The sequence below is a fragment of the Sphaeramia orbicularis genome, chromosome 17 (assembly GCF_902148855.1).
Source record: "Sphaeramia orbicularis chromosome 17, fSphaOr1.1, whole genome shotgun sequence".
In the NCBI taxonomy this organism is placed as follows: domain Eukaryota; kingdom Metazoa; phylum Chordata; class Actinopteri; order Kurtiformes; family Apogonidae; genus Sphaeramia; species Sphaeramia orbicularis.
In genome coordinates, this window is record NC_043973.1 from 17,657,632 (window position 1) to 17,673,917 (window position 16,286).

Below are 16,286 nucleotides of genomic sequence, written 5' to 3' on the forward strand. Positions count from 1 at the left end.
TTATTAGATTACCCGTTACTGGAAAACAATAATGGTGCTAGTAACACCGCTATTTTTAACGCCGTTATTCCCAACGCTGATTATGAGACACAGTGTCAAAATGCCGACGATCAAAATAATCACTTTGCGTTTTGGTTTGAAGAAAACTTGATAATACCATAATACAGATGTGTGTAAATATTGAGCTTTATACTTTATTCAGTGAGTGATACAATTTGTGGATATGTAGGGTTAATTTGTTGGTGGTTTTATTGGTTTGAAGTGTGTTCTGATTAGAGGTACACCGATATATTGGCTGGCCGATATATTGGGCATATTGATTTTTTTCAATATCGGCTGTTTGCCTTAATTTTTATTTTTTTGAAAGCCAATATTTGATCAGTAGTAAAAATGTTATATGATATTTGATCAGGCACCTGTGTGGGCAGCACTTCAAGTTCAATAAATGTTAAAAGAGTACTATGTGTACATGTATTAATAATTTCATTTATATTGCTGCATAAAAATCTTAATTATCTGAGAGTTTCAATTGTATTTTATGGTCAGCGTGCTTTAAAAAAAAAAATCATCTCTAGATATTGGCCATCAGCTGACTGAATTATTTTTTAAAAATCAGCATCGACCTTAGAAAAACCCATATCGGTCCAGCTCTAGTTCTGATACGAGACTATGAGCTAGGAATATTAATACTACATACAACACATTTAAAGTAAAAAAGAAAGTTTTGAAAACAAATATCCACCTTCAGTAAATAAACAGCCACAATCTATTCCAAAGCCTTGATAAAACCCCTGCAATGTTTCATGATTCACATCAAGTAAAACCTGGTAGTAACTGGTGCGACACTTCTACATTCATCAATGTAGAGATATTTCAACATGAAATACCTGCTGCATGTATGACTTAGAATACATACGTTAAAAGTTAATATTATGACGAATTTCACCAGGTTTTGATCAAACATGGGATTCATCTGCAGGTATTTTGCCGATGTTGCTGCTGTCATTGATCAGAGCCCGTAGTGTGTCCCTTCTCCCATCATGCCCTGCTTCCTGTGTGGTCTGTTCTGAGGAGGCTGTCATCTGCAACAGACTGGCTCACATCATAGGTAACACACACACACACGCACACGCGCACACACACACACGCACACACACACACCTACATACACACACAGACACACAAAGACATAAATGTTAAATGTCTTTGGAACAGTTTTATGCAGACGTCTGATCATAGATTCACTTAAAACACCTGGTGATACATGAATTGATGTATTGAAATATTTATCTAATTATACAATTTCTCTCTCCCAGGACAGGTTATTTTTTTGATGTTCAAGTGATTGGCAGCAAAATGTTTATAACATATAGACAAAAATCATAAATAATACAGTAGAAAGAAAAATTACACACACATTACAGTATCAGTGGAATTTTTTCGATGGGTCTACGTATCTCTGTAACAGTTTCCCATCATGTTTAAAAACACAATATCTCAGAAACAGCTCCACAAAATTAGTCTTAAATGTTTACTTGGACTCAAAGATGAACTGATACCATGGGTCAACTATGATTTTGGTCCTGGGAAACAAATATCTGATTTTATCTGCATCAGATACACTGATTCCAAATCTCAAATTAGAATTTCTGGCGCATGTCAACATGTAGTCAAGTATCAGAGTATCTGCACAGTGTTTTAGGTTTATCAGTCCTAAATGATCAAAGTTCAGATCCTATTCCTACTATATAATGCACATTCTGTGTCCGTCTGTCCGATCGGTGTCTGATCGATGTTGCAGCACAGGAGGGCGTTTGTACAGGTTTTCCTCAGCCTTCACAGGCCTGATCGCCGCCAAACTCACCAAATGAATAGAAACATTACCTGACTATCTACTAGGCACAATTTTATGTCTGTATTCAAATGTTGTGAGGTATGCTGGGTGATTTTAGCCTCTCATGCTATCGTACAATGGCACCACGGGTACAATGCCGCAAGTACTTTCAATACCTGAAACAAGTGGTGCCAGGCACAACAAACCCCGCCCCTCGCCCGTATCATAGCTTATTTTGGCCTCAATCCAGCTGATGTCATCATGTCTATGCATGTGGTGATGTCAGCATATTAAATGCTTCTATATACTGTATGTGGCAAGTTTGAAGTAAATTGAAACAAAATGGATGTTTTTATAGACATTTGAAATTTTGCCCATTAGAAGTAAATGAAAAAAGACTTTAAAAATTAATAAAAAATTGGAACTTTGACCTACTTTCCCAAAATGTAATGAGATCTATTTTGGGTCACTGACAATCTATAAACCAAATTTGGTATGAATTCGCCCAATAGTTTTGCTGCTACAGACATTTGAAATTGTGTCTGTTATAAGTAAATTAAAAAGAAAAAAAAAAGATTTAAAAAATTCGTTAAAAATTTAAACTTTGACCTACTTTTCCCAAAATGTAATGAAATCTATTCTGGGTCACTGGCAATCTATAAACCCAATTTGGTATGAATTCAATTAATAGTTTTGCTCCTAGATAAACAAACAAACAAACAAACAAACTGAACCAAAAACAATACCCCTTGCTACTCCTTGGGGGGGCGGGGTAATAAAATAATGGTGCAGTCCAAAGTGAAGCAAAGCTGACAGATGAAATTTTCACTGGAAGATTGGATAACTGCACCTATTCACTGGTGTAAGTGGTCCAGACTACAGACGGGTCGGAGAACGTTGCTCATAGTTAATTTCTTCCACAGTGATTTTTTTCCCAGCCTGGTTTGGGTGATCTAAGCGATGAATATGGTGAATTATTTCCTGCAGATATTAATAAAATGGAAACCAGGCACCAAGTGGTTTCAACCCAAGTATGATGATTATTACTCACAACCCACAGTATCTGAAACACTGGAACACTTTTCTGAGCTGATGGGCTCTGCTACTTAGGTTTAGTCATCTGTGGGCTTTATGTTTATATCTATGACTAAATTTGACCCATTGAACATATCTGACCATTGGTGAAAGACTGTGAAAGACTGGAAAATTTGTGCTTTTTACGTGGTCCAGTCCAAACTGAACATCTTGGTCCGCTGGAGAAATTCAGATCTGGTATCAGAATGTCTGACTGAGTGAAGATCAGATATTTTCCCTGTAATAACAGATGAACAATTTTGATTTTTTTCAGTGTTTTGTCACATATTAAGATGACTGTAACTGTGAAAAAAAAAATCTAATTTTAACCAGTCAGGATAGTCAGGATTTCGGACCCTCAGCCTGAATAGGTTAGTAACCCATGCTTTCCAGGGGGTTTCATCCTTAGTACTGCGTTTTTAGGAAGAACTGAAAATTATATTAAATTAAATTATTTTTTTCTGTATTTTAGCAGCATTTACTTTAAAACAGTACATTTGATAATGATTCTGACACTTCTACATCAATCTAACAAGTGTTGCTTTTCTTTTAAACCCAAATTTATTGAGAAAAATGTTGTTGATAATGAAGTATACTGCGTTCATTTTGAGAATTTTCGACTGGTAGGCTGAGAAATGGTTTTAGGGATGAACAGGTTAAATTATGATCCAAGGATGGTGGACACATTTAATTAAACTCATTGTCTTTGTTTTGTATATTTGTATAAGTGTGGATTAAAGTTAACCCTTTCATGCATGAATTATGAGAACCTTAATCAAGATTTTTTTTTCCTGAGTGTTTTTATTCCTCTTTAGGCATGAAAAACAAACAAACAAACAAAAAAAACAATGCGATTGAATTTTCTTTATGAACCTTACCCTTATGAACCTTAGTTACAAAACTGTCCACTCAGCTGGACATCATGTTTTTAATTTTAGAAGCAAAGAAACATGTATATACTGATATACTGTGTGAAAACTATGAAATAAAAACATTTTTAATGCTGCTAATCTGATGTTTTCTCACATTTTAACATACTGTAATACTAATTATTACTCACTTCATTGGAGATAATATGCAAAAAAAGATAACTTTTTGTAAAAAAAAAAAAAAAAAAAAAAAAAAAACCAACAACTGTTAATTACAGTCTAATAACAACCAGCAATTTTTTTTACACTCAAACATGTTACTGCAGATCAGGTTTATATATAACAGCAAAGTTACAGCAATTGTATGAATTGCAGTGTATGGGACGATCATAAGTGTCCACTGTGTTGGTTAATATGCAACTAAAACAACAAAACCCTTGAATATACAAAAGAACACCTTTAAGCAGCTGTCCACTGTAGTGACCACTATGTATGAAAGGGTTAATAATAAATATTATCAACCCTTTCAGTATGTTACAGAAATCAGCCAAATGTTTTTTTTATTTTAATAATGTGTGTGTTAACTGTGTGACCAGATGCCCAAAAGACGACTCAGGCTTTGCTGTTGACAGAAGGTTCAATCTCCAGCGTCCAACCCGCCTCGCTGTCTGAACTCAGCAACATCACTGTCATAGGTGAGGACACTGTATATGAGCATGTGTGTTGGGTTGTATTTTTTTTTTTTTTTTTTACTGTAGACCTTTTAAATGAGAACTAGGGTGACCAGGTGGGACTGAACAGCCTTTATATCCCTTATGTTCCACATATTGAGTCAATGTCCTGCCTTTGGATGTGAAGGGAATAAATTATATTACTCAGGATCTCATCTAAATGCATAGCAAAGTTGAACAGAATTTTTAGAAAATGTGTAGGAAAATGTGAATTCATGTGTGTTTCCTTCCAGTGTTGACATGTAAATATATTATTTGGATCATGGAGAAAGTTAGTAGATGCATACCAGTAGTAGTTGTACATTTTAACTGTTCATTTGAGTGAAAAGACTCTCTTTCTTCCAATTTTTTCAGGGATTTTCTTGACATGAAAATTGAAAAATATGCATTAACCCTTTATGGGGCATTCATAGAAATAGTGTATTATTGGAGGACATAACAAGACTTAATTACATTTGTGACATTTTTCAAATTTCTTTATTGTCAAGCAGCAAATCAAGGTCAGTGAAGTTACCATATTTGGTTCCTTGCCCATGTGTGACAAAAAAAGAAAAAAAAAATACAAGAAGTACATATAAAAAAAATACAAGAAAAACACCAGTAATATGAAAAGTACATATATTTTAGAACATTAGAACATCACTTTTAGAAGATGACAGCATAAGTGCTGATCCAGACCCCTGTCCACATCCACATTCTCCCTTTGAACATCATTCCTTACATTAGTACCATTACTTCATGGTACCGAACAAACCAGGTACACTCCCTGTTCATGCAGAGGTGGACCTTACAGACCCTGTAGAACACATTTGATCTGACGTTGTTGCCTCACTCTGAATGTGTGCAGAAATTACCAAAAATAGTCACTGGTCCGATAAAGGGTTAAAACTGCACCTTAGCACGTAAAATCAGAAGAACGTCAAAACCTTATTGTCATTTTATACTTTTTATATTGATTTAATATGGAAGCTGTGTATTTGCAAATAAAATATCCTCTAATTGTTACATCCTTCACCTTTAACCTGCATAGTCTGGATGTTTTTAAGTTAGAAAGACAAGAAGAAAGATGACTAGAGTAGTGGTCATAATATGTCCCACACAAACACACTCTTTGTCCCACATTTGGATTGTTAGTAAAGACCAGATAAAGGTGTAGCAGTGAGTTTTCTGCTATACCATCAATTTTTATTAAATCTATTTTATTAACCCCTAAAGACTTTTGTGGTAGCTCCCAAATGCATTTTTCTCTCTATTTAACCTTTCTTAAGTGATTTATCGTAATTTATTGTGATATTTTTCCTCATTATTTTGCTTTTTTCCACATAAATCATTTATTTTCATATATTTAATTTACTGATCATGTAGATATTCATAAAAGCTCAGGTTAAAGTTGAGGGTCATTATTTTAAAAACAGAGAAAACTGAAGAAAAAGTGATTTTTTTTCAGCAAAGATATCAATAACTGAACATAAAAACAAGTGTGTCCATCCACTGTGATTTATCGAACTCCATGGGTTTTACTGGTGAATGAATGTCGTAGCAGATGACGGTGTTTCCACAGTAACTACGGAGCCTCTAAACACCCAAATGGGTCATATCTGATGACCATGAAAAGATGAATAACTGTATTACACCAATTATTTACATGGATTGATAGTATTAGTGGATCAACAGGTGTTAAATAGTTTAGATCAGTGGATGCTTTTGGTCGATGGTGGATGTTTGAGTCTTTATGGGTTAAGTCAAAATCAGACACAACACACTGGGCTATTAAAATATTCCACACTGTCCAGACTGTTAAAATGTCTGCTTCTTATCCAGGTCTCAGTCATAATCATATATCGGTGCTGGATGATCAGTCCTTCAGAAACCTTCCCTTCCTGCACACATTACTACTGGACCACAACCTTCTGACCACTCAGGCTTTACAGGGGGGAGCTCTGACCAATCTGACCCAGCTGGAGGTCCTCACTTTGGGGAATAACCGCATCAGTATGGTGGGTTCCTCTGTGGACGTAACAGTAAAGGTGTTTTAATTGTATGTGTGATTAAAGATAATTTAGTGTCTGTTTGTTGCTGAATAGATAGACGCTGAAGTTTTTAAAGGTACGACGGCCCTGCGGATCCTGAAACTGGAGGGAAACCAGCTCACCAGACTGGACTCAGACTCTTTCCCTCTGAATGACTTCAGAGCCGTGGAGAGCCTGGATCTGTCTGAGAACTTCATAGATTATCTGGATGGGAACAGGTTTGGACATGTTTAAGTGTGAAATCCAAATAGCTGTCACCACAGAATTAAAATCAAAGGGTTACAACAGGGGTGTCAAACATATGGTCCATGAGCCAGAACCAGCCCACCAAAGGGTCCAATCCAGGCCGTGGGATGAATTCATGAAATGCAAAAATGACATGGAAGATATTAACAGTCAGTGGTGTCAAAATCATTTAGCTCAGGGGTCACATTCGGCCCAATCCAGTCTCAAATGGATTAAACCAGTAAAATACTATCATAACAACCTATGAACAAGTGTTCAGAGAACGCAAACCTCCACCAAGCACCCTGAATGGTGTGCATGTGTGGATTGGCAATTTCTTTTTAAATTAAACAGTTTCAAGGTTGTTCCATACAGCAGAAAAAGTTGAAGCTTGGTACCAGTCATGTGTATGTCAAATTATATTAAATTCCAATCAGTATTTGTTGAGTTATAATGAAAAATGTGTCGCAAATGGGATTTTCAATGTTAAATTGAAATGTCCACATTCCACAGTGGATGTGGACAATTTTGTGCCAGATACAAGATATTGTTATAAGCTATGGGTGGATCAAATTGGAGGCTAATCGAAGTTGTTTTGAATTTTTTATGAATTTTCAAAAATTGCTCAATGATGAGAGATAGGAAAATTGTAGATTTTGTGACCTTGCTGTGACCTTGAACTTTGGCCTACTTGGCCCAAAATTTAATGAGTTTGTCCCAGGGCCTAGGCCTATCTGTGGGTACAATTTGGTAAAGATGGTTGGAACAGTTTTCCCGTAAAGTTGCTAACAAACAAACAAACAAACAAACACACAAACAAACAAACAAACACACAAAGCAAATTGATCACAATACCTCCTGGCGGAGGTAATAATGACGACTCCAAAATATTCTCTTTGTTTTAGAGTAAAAAAAGTGAAAATGTAATTTACAAACTATCCTTTCACAAAAAAATGTGACTAACCTGAACAAATATGACCAACCTGAAATGTCTTAAGAGAATAATTCTGCCTGTTACTAAATGTTTTCTGTCTTTGTGGGTCCACAGTGATCTATAAGTTCTAATGCACATGTGTAAATGATAAACTGATGCATAATATTGTTAAAATTCCGTTTATTTTTTTAAAGAAATTTCAGGGTGTTCGTGGTTATTCATGTGATTCACATTATTTTAAAGGATAGTTTGTAGATATAAACATTGTCATGATGTAATTTTACTTTTCACACTAAAACATGGAGAAAAATTTGGAGTTGACATTATTTATAGGTTATTATGTTGCTATTTAACTTGTCCAGCCTGTTTGAGATCATATTAAACTGAATGTGGCCTCTAAAAATGAGTTTGACACCCCTGGATTAGAGAAATAAAAATGTAAAAGCAAAGGAAACAATTTTCAGTGACCCTGATTCATTCTTGTGATTGTAGTTTCCGGGGGTTGGTGGCCCTGCAGACCCTGGATCTGTCTCGGAATCGTCTGAGTTCAGCTCCTCCTGAGGCGTTTTCTTACCTCAGCAGGTTGACAAACCTCAACCTGGACCTCAACTCTTGGAACTGCTCCTGTCAGCAAGTGGAACTGGCTGCCTTCCTCTCTGACTTCATGCAACATCCAGACAAGGTGTAAAAGCCCCCCAACAGCCATCCGTCACCTCTAGATATGTTTATTAGATGTGTAGAAACCAATTGCATTAATTTCTTGACAACAGTAAAGATGGTGCTTGAATGGGCACACTGGATGTTAATATTTATTTAATTTATTTATTCATTTATTTGATGGGGGTGGGACCTTTCTGTGTGGAGTTTGCATGTTCTCCCCGTGTCTGCGTGGGTTCTCTCCGGTTACTCTGGCTTCCTCCCACCATCCAAAGACATGCACTGATAGGTTAATCAGTTAATCTAAAATTACCCATAGGTGTGAATGTGAGAGTGATTGTTTGTCTCTATATGTTCAGCCCTGTGATGAACTGGTGACATGTCCAGGGTGTACCCCGCCTTCGCCCATAAGGAGCTGGAATAGGCTCCAGCAACCCCCGTGACCCTAGTGAGGATAAAGTGGGTTCAGGAAATGAATGAATTAATTAATTTATTTGTCTCAAACTTTGAAGTTAAAAAAAAAAAAAGAATAAAAAAAAATATTAAAAGCAAGAAGGCCATTACATATGCACCCATCACTGGTCATTAATCACAAAAAAAGTAACAAAATACAATAATGCTGTTTTCTTTTTTTCCTTTTGTTCAGACAAGGTATAGTTTTTAGATGTTACCTGCTTGACAGTTTCGACTGTGACTCCAGTCTTCCTCAGAAGCATCATCCAACGTGCTGCTGACGTGTCATTTATCAGCTGGTCGGCTCGACGGACCAATCAGAGCCTGTCGGATGATGCTTCTGAGGAAGACTGGAGTCACAGTCGAAACTTTCAAGCAGGTAACATCTAAAAACTATACCTTGTCTGAACAAAAGAAAAAAAGAAACAGCATTATAAACAGAATATTATGAACACAGAGATTATAAATAAACAGGAGACAAAATGAAAATCATTAGCCTAACAAAATACAATAAATTTAACATAAGTGTACATATGAATGAACTTGTAAACACAGTTTGAGAAGGGACAGAAAGAAGCAAAGGCCTCTCTAGTCCTGCCTCTTCCTTACTTTCAGTGTCAGATTCATAACCAAATATATTTCCCTCATCAGCTATTTATCACATTAAATTAAATAACAAGGAATAACTAGTCATAGCACATTTGTATTGGTTGTATCACCATTGCGCAACCATTCTGCCACAATAAACATAAACAAATAAAGACTCAACTGTACAGGAAATAATATGTAAGCCCTAAACTACATATAAACCCATCAACATTTCACATACCAAAACATGAAAGTGGTCTGATAACTCAATGCATTTGTATGAGTCGATAAACATCTATTTGTATTGTCTTTTAAATAGCAGCTACTTGAAAGTATCATCAAGTTTATTCCATAACTTGATCCCACATGTAAAAATGCACATACTTTTCAGAGTTGTGTGGACCACTGGGTAAATGAAGTCATGTTCACCCTTTAGATTATAGCCTTCATCTCTCATTTTGAACATGTTTTGCAGATTGCTAGGTAGTCTAACTAACATAGCCGTGTGTAGGACTAACACTGTTTTAAAAGTAACTAGGTCAAAAAATTTATTAGTCGTGATTATCAAATCTGACCGGTTTTCTGTGTTCTGCTCTCAGACGCTGTACAACGGCCGCAGGATGGTGTGTGTTAGTGCCGACAACCCGGCTGTGACCACCGTGTTGGAGCTGACAGAGGCCAACTGTGTTCCCTCCAATCAGAACATCAGAGTGAAAATAGAGCCCAGAAGCACCATGTCGCCTCAGCACTACAGCCGAGACCTGGCCATTACTGCTGTCATCTGCTTTGCTGGTGAGAAAACACATGTGAATAAATCTATCATTATTGTACAATTTAATTATAATTATAGCAAGTTTACCAAAATTATGAGCAATCTGTCTTTGTAACTGTCTGTTACTGATAATAAATCTGACAGTTGGTGTATTTACTGGTTGTAAATGCCAGAATATGCCTGTGTAAAAGACATTTTTATTGTGCAGTTGGTAGGTTTGGACACATTATGCTGAGACACACACTAAAGCACAGGTGTCAAACATCCGGCCCGGGGGCCAACACTGGCCCACCAAAGGGTCCAGTCTGGCCCCTGGGATGAATTTGTGAAATGCAGAAATTACACTGACAATATTAACAATCAAGGATGTTAGAGTCATTTTAGGTCAATTCAATCTCAAATTGGTCAGATCAGTAAAATACTATCATAGCAACCTATAAATAATGAAAACTACAATTTTTTCTCTTTGTTGTAGTGTAAAAAAAGTAAAATTACACAAAAATGTTTACATTTACAGACTAGCTTCTCACAAAAAATGTGAATAACCTGAAATTTCTTAAGAGAAGTGTGTGGAATTGTACCAATATTCTGCCTCTTACTAAATGTTTTGTGTATTTGTAGATCCACTGTGATCTGTAAGTTGTGATGCACATGTATAAATGATAAACTAAAGCATAATATTGTTCAAACTGCACTTATTTTTCTTGAGAATTTTCAGGTTCATATTTGTTCATGTTGTGTTCAAGTACAGTTCGTAGATGTAAACATTTTCATTACGGAATTTGACTTTTTTCACTCTAAAACAGAGAAAAAAACTTTGGTGTTGACATTATTTATAGGTTCTTATCCCATCATTTATAGAATTTTACTGGTCCAGCTTACTTTATATCATATTAGGCTGTATGTGGCCCCTGAACTAAAATGAGTTTGACACCCCTGCACTAAAGCCTCTATGACATCAATGTATGAGTCATGGAAATACACTATTAGTGCCAATCCTCTTGTTTTTCACTGAGCTAATGATATCTAATCCTATAAGTATGACAAAGGAAAGATGAGCTCACACACAAATAACTTTACTTGCTTTAAGGCTCTTGCACAATGAAAATCAACAAAAAGTGAGAACTACTAAGTCTCATGAAATTTGGTTTCAACAAAAGTGAAATATAACAGTGAGGTTTAAGTAAGTTCCTGTTTCATTTCATATAAACCCATGACCTCATGACAGACTGTTCAACCAGTACATGTCTGGTCCTCATCCTGAAATGTGAATTGGTTCAGAACCTGGAACGCTGGTTCCCTGAACTCAAGAAATGATAGATTTTTACTTGAACTTAAGTGTGAGCCATTTTGGTGTCATGGTTGGAAAGACAATGGACAAGACAACACCAGATGTTTGAGAAACAAGTAGGAAAAAGAATCTGCAATAACTGACTAAATCCACTGCTTGTTGGTGATTTAGTATCATCTTACTGAAGTTAAAGAAAAAGTAGAAAGAGGAAGAAGGTTGGTTACACTTAAGCAGAAGAAGAAATAAGAAACAAGCTATAGCTGGATGAGGTAATATACACCATCGGCCTGATCCCAGTCAAGGGCAACAGGAAGGGTGCTCAGATAGATAAAAAATAATAATGCTCTATCAAAAAATCAGACAGGCCATTTTATTTGTTTGATATTTCTCTTTTAAAGTCCAAAATGTTTTTGTATTATGGTGTCTATTAAAAATTTCGCAGGCTTGTACCCCTGTCAAATCAGAAATTATTCAGTGTACGGACACTCCAGCCTAACAGCCTCCATATTTAATGCCTACAAAGATATACAAATGTTTCAGCATTCAGGATAATCATGCATTGTTTATTGCATAGATGTCGTGTCCAAAGCATGCGTGCTGAAAAATTCCATATATTGACAGAAACAATAAAATTAGACCCACATATTTTGAATATGGTGTATGGACACTACTTGGTGTACGGACTCTACAAGATTGGAATGGAAATCTGGCTTATCACATGGTCGCATCTGTGTTAGATCTGTAACTAAGTCTTCCTGGTACAGGAGGAAATAAACATTTGTGAACAAGTTATAACAATATATCTATAAGGCATATACGCCATATTATTGATGGAAGTATATTGGTGTACGGACACTACATGAATTTTGGTGAACAACGCGCCATTGAAAACATGCTGTTCGACGTAAACATCTGTTTGCCACATTGTTACCAAATTTTCTGCAGCCAGGAAGCATACCAAAATCTGTCTAGTTGTGCATATTTAGTCATAATAATACTTAAATAACAGGTTCCCATTCTATTATTACAATTAAAGGGCTGTAAAAGAAGGGTTTTCAGAACAAAATGGTTGATTGTCTTAATACTGAAAATAAGAATTGATAATCAAGCAGTTGTTCAACAAAAATGATCAATAAATGAAAAGTAATGTGATGTGTGTATTTTGTAATAAAAAAGACACAGGAGTTGAGAAGAAATTAATCATTGTGTTACAAAACATTATGTACAATAATTTTGCTCTCCTATAACAATAAAATTGTGCATGTTTTCACACTCATTGGGTCGCCATTTTATCAGTTTTTATCTGATTTTCTTCTAATTTGGAGGATTGCAATATCTAGTAATAAGATGGCCAAAGAAACATTTTGGGAATGGTTTTGGGGGTATCTTTTTGCAATACTGATTAATAACTGATGCAAATATACTTTTACACCTTGATTGTGATCAGGCTGCATCCATTTAGTCCCGGGTCACCAACCCTGGTCCTCCAGAGCTACTATCCTGCATGTTTTAGATGTATCCCTCTTCCAACACACCTGATTCAAATGATAAGCCTATCATCAAGCTCTGCAGAAGCCTGATAATGACCGTCAGGTGTGCTGGAAGAGGAAACATCTAAAACATGCAGAAAAGTAGCTCTGGAGGACCAGGGTTGGTGACCCCTGCATTAAGTGTTCCACTGTGTACAACATGGAAGCATGGGCTGGTTCATTAAATGGCACCAAAGTTCAATGAGTCCCAAACTAATTTAGCAGAAAAAGTTCATGTTTTTATACACTATTTCCAATAAAGTTGGAATAAAATATTTTTACCTCTTCACATGAAATGATTGTGGCGATGTGATTTACACTTGATATATAAAGTGTAACTGAGTATGTAATCATTGTACCTGGTCAAAGGTGATTACTGATGGGTATAAATAGGAATAAAAAGAGGAAAGTGTCTGAATACAAAATTATTCCAGCTTTATGAGCAACAGTATATTTGGTTACCTGGTTTGTAATGCCAAGTAACTCCAATAGCCTTTTTGTAGGATTTTCTTATGCCATTGGTGAGATTGGTATCAAAATGTTCTAAATATATAATCGTTGTGTTCCAGGTGGTGTTGGCTTGACCCTGCTGATAGTTTTCATCCACCATCGAATGTCTCGCAGGAAGAAACTCAAACAACAGAAAATCCAGGAAGAGAGAGAAGAAGGAAGCAGCACAATGGCCAACCACAATTCCAGTCCCCAAGAAGGAAATGAACGAAGGCAGGACTTTCCTCGAGCTAACGGCAGCCAGTCATGGGACAAAGAAGCCATGATGGTGGACACAAGGTTAGAACACTTTGGCGGCCAGTATAGGTGCCCTGAATGCAGGGAAGAAGAACCAAGACCGAACCCAATCAGATGGAGCAGAATGAATGGAGGGATAGAGTTAATGGAAGAGAGGAGGAGAATGAGGACAATGATGGAGGAGGAGAGGAGAAGGCCTGGACCTCAGCAGGGAATGCTGGGTAGGCCTGGTACTCGTGGTAACTCCAACTATAACTACGATCCAAGAAGAGAAGCTTTCAGTCAGAGATCGGAAACTCTGGTCGGTTATAAAACAGTCAAAGAGCTGGACAGTTACAGCAGTGATGTGGAAGGTAAGAACAGAGGGAATGAGGCGTTCCACTGTGAGAGCTGCCACAGGACATATAGATCAGATCAAAACACAAAACAAGGAGGTTTTCACAGCAGCATGAGAGACTCTGGCCTCGTAGATGGATTCCCGTATCAGAACAGACTGAGCGACAGGGGAAGGAATATCAACTACAATGAGGGTGAAATGATAAGAAACTCAGGGTTGAAAAGAGAAATAAGAAATGTTAAGTTTGATCTGGAGAGAACAGATCAGGGAGGAAGAATTCAACAGGAGGACAGAAAAGAAGAGGAAGCGAAGTCACCGAGAGACAAAGACAGACGAGGAGAGAGGAAACACAAAACTAAAGTCCAATCCAGCCGCTTGTTAAAGGTTAAACTGAATTTGAACCCATTACGTAAAAGCAAAGTCCACCCGAAGAGGAAAAGTGAGCAAGGAAAAGGTAGCCCCAAGAGGAGTAAAGAGAAAAGGAAGGAAGGAAAAGACAAAGGAGACAAGGAGAGGAAGGGGAAGAAGTCGAGTAAGAGTAAAGGATCGAATGATGATGGTGAAGAGAAAGAGGGCGAGTCGTCTAAACAGAAAAAAAACACCTCAAAGACTGACCAAGAGGGTAAAGAAAGTACAGGACAAGACCAGAACCAGGATCAGAACTCCCAAAACACTGTCGATCAGTCACAACCCACCAGCGCACAGCCAGGCTTCACTGGTCAAGGTACCCTAGGTGGGGCTGCTCAGTTCCAAGGAGGAGGCTTTGTTGTAGGGGGCACTCAGTTCCCCCCCCAGCATCCCTTTTCTCTCGCTGCAATGGATAGGAATCGTACTACCAACCTCTCCATGCTGGGCTCACAGCGAACTGGCAGCAGTCTCTCCCTTCAAGGAGGGAATTTTTTACTTAATGCCGGAGCACCAGGAGTTAATCCACTACTCCCAAGTGGACCGACTAACCCTATGGCCCCTAATTTGACATTTAGTGGACCCAACATGGTGCCTAGTGGTGCTCCAGATGGCCTTATCAGACAAAGTGGGGTAGGACCTGCATCAAGTGTTACTTCTCTACTAACTAATCCAATGCATGCCTCTTCTCAAAATATCTCCCAGCCTGCCCCAGACAGGCTCATGGGGCAAACTGGGGCAGCACCTGCCTTAAGTGCTGCTTCGCTTCCAGCTAACCCCATCCAAAGTAACCCTTTACAAGTTAATCAAATGCATGCCTCTTCTCAAAATATCATCCAACCTGCCGCTGACAGGCTCATTGGCCAAACAGGGGCAGGACTCACATCTAGTGCAACTTCTATACAAACTAATTTGGTACAAAACAACCCTTTACAAGCTAATGCTATACACACTTCTTCTCAAAATGTCTCCCAACCTGCAGGACCTGCATCAAATTTAGTACCAAACCCACCTGTTAATCCTCCAACCGTCCAGTCGGACTCTAAGGCCCAGAAGCCTCCTGACAGCTCACCTCAAGAAGCCACTGTAAAGTCTGATCCAGTTCAGGGACCAGGTCTTCAAAGTGGAGAAGGAGCATCTCAGCAGCCGTCTGATTCTCAGGCACCTCAAACCAAAGAGAACCCCGTCAATCAAACTCAAACACCTGTTGGCCCTGATGGTTCATCTGTAGCGGTTCCACAGACGTCAGCACCAGTGACAGTGGTACAAAATCTGCCAAAGAATAATAGTCAGACGGAGCTTGGGCGTGGACCTGGAGATGTGTCAGCTCTGGGAGTAACTCTAACCGATGGACCTAGTGCAGGGGCGTCCGTCGGCAGCATGCAGGCAGCAGATGAGTCGGTATCAGGTGTCTCTGCACCTGGTGGATCTGCAGAGACCGGATCCTCTACTGGACTCCTGCAGCAGGAGTATCTGTCAGAGGAGGCTGGTTCATCTCCCAGGAGGAAGCTGAAACTGGTGATTCCTGAGAAGACATCCAGTCGACCGCCCACCGCTCTGGAGAGGAAAATACGTTAACAGTTCACACCATAATCAAACTCATATTTTATAAACGTTCATGGTGCTTTGTGAAACAGCGGAGCTCATGAAAGAGCAAATTTGTATTTATGTATTTATCTGAAGCTTTCCTTACTTTTTTTAGTGCAATGGACTTGTAAATGCACACCACATCAGAATCAACAAACTGATCTTTTTTTAAAAAATTTTTTAATTTTTACTGTATAGATGGATCGTAATGTCCGCCTAATGA

At 37.9% G+C, this 16,286-nt stretch overlaps 1 protein-coding gene across 1 annotated transcript; it reads left to right on the forward strand.

The window, feature by feature from the left end:
- The first annotated feature begins 5,246 nt into the window (after positions 1-5,246).
- lrrc53 (leucine rich repeat containing 53) lies at positions 5,247-16,054 on the forward strand. The gene is made up of 7 exons (XM_030160578.1): positions 5,247-5,265; positions 6,330-6,505; positions 6,593-6,756; positions 8,190-8,379; positions 9,995-10,187; positions 13,557-15,263; positions 15,459-16,054. The coding sequence occupies exons 1-7, from the start codon at positions 5,247-5,249 to the stop codon at positions 16,052-16,054; spliced, it is 3,045 nt and encodes a 1,014-aa protein (XP_030016438.1).
- The last annotated feature ends 232 nt before the right edge of the window (positions 16,055-16,286 follow it).

What these genes read in the sequence shown, in the direction of transcription:
- lrrc53 (XM_030160578.1), top strand. An exon ending in GATTATCTGGATGGGAACAG is followed by an intron (nt 6,757 to 8,189) that starts GTTTGGACATGT and finishes TTGTGATTGTAG; the next exon opens with TTTCCGGGGGTTGGTGGCCC. An exon ending in TGCTGTCATCTGCTTTGCTG is followed by an intron (nt 10,188 to 13,556) that starts GTGAGAAAACAC and finishes GTTGTGTTCCAG; the next exon opens with GTGGTGTTGGCTTGACCCTG.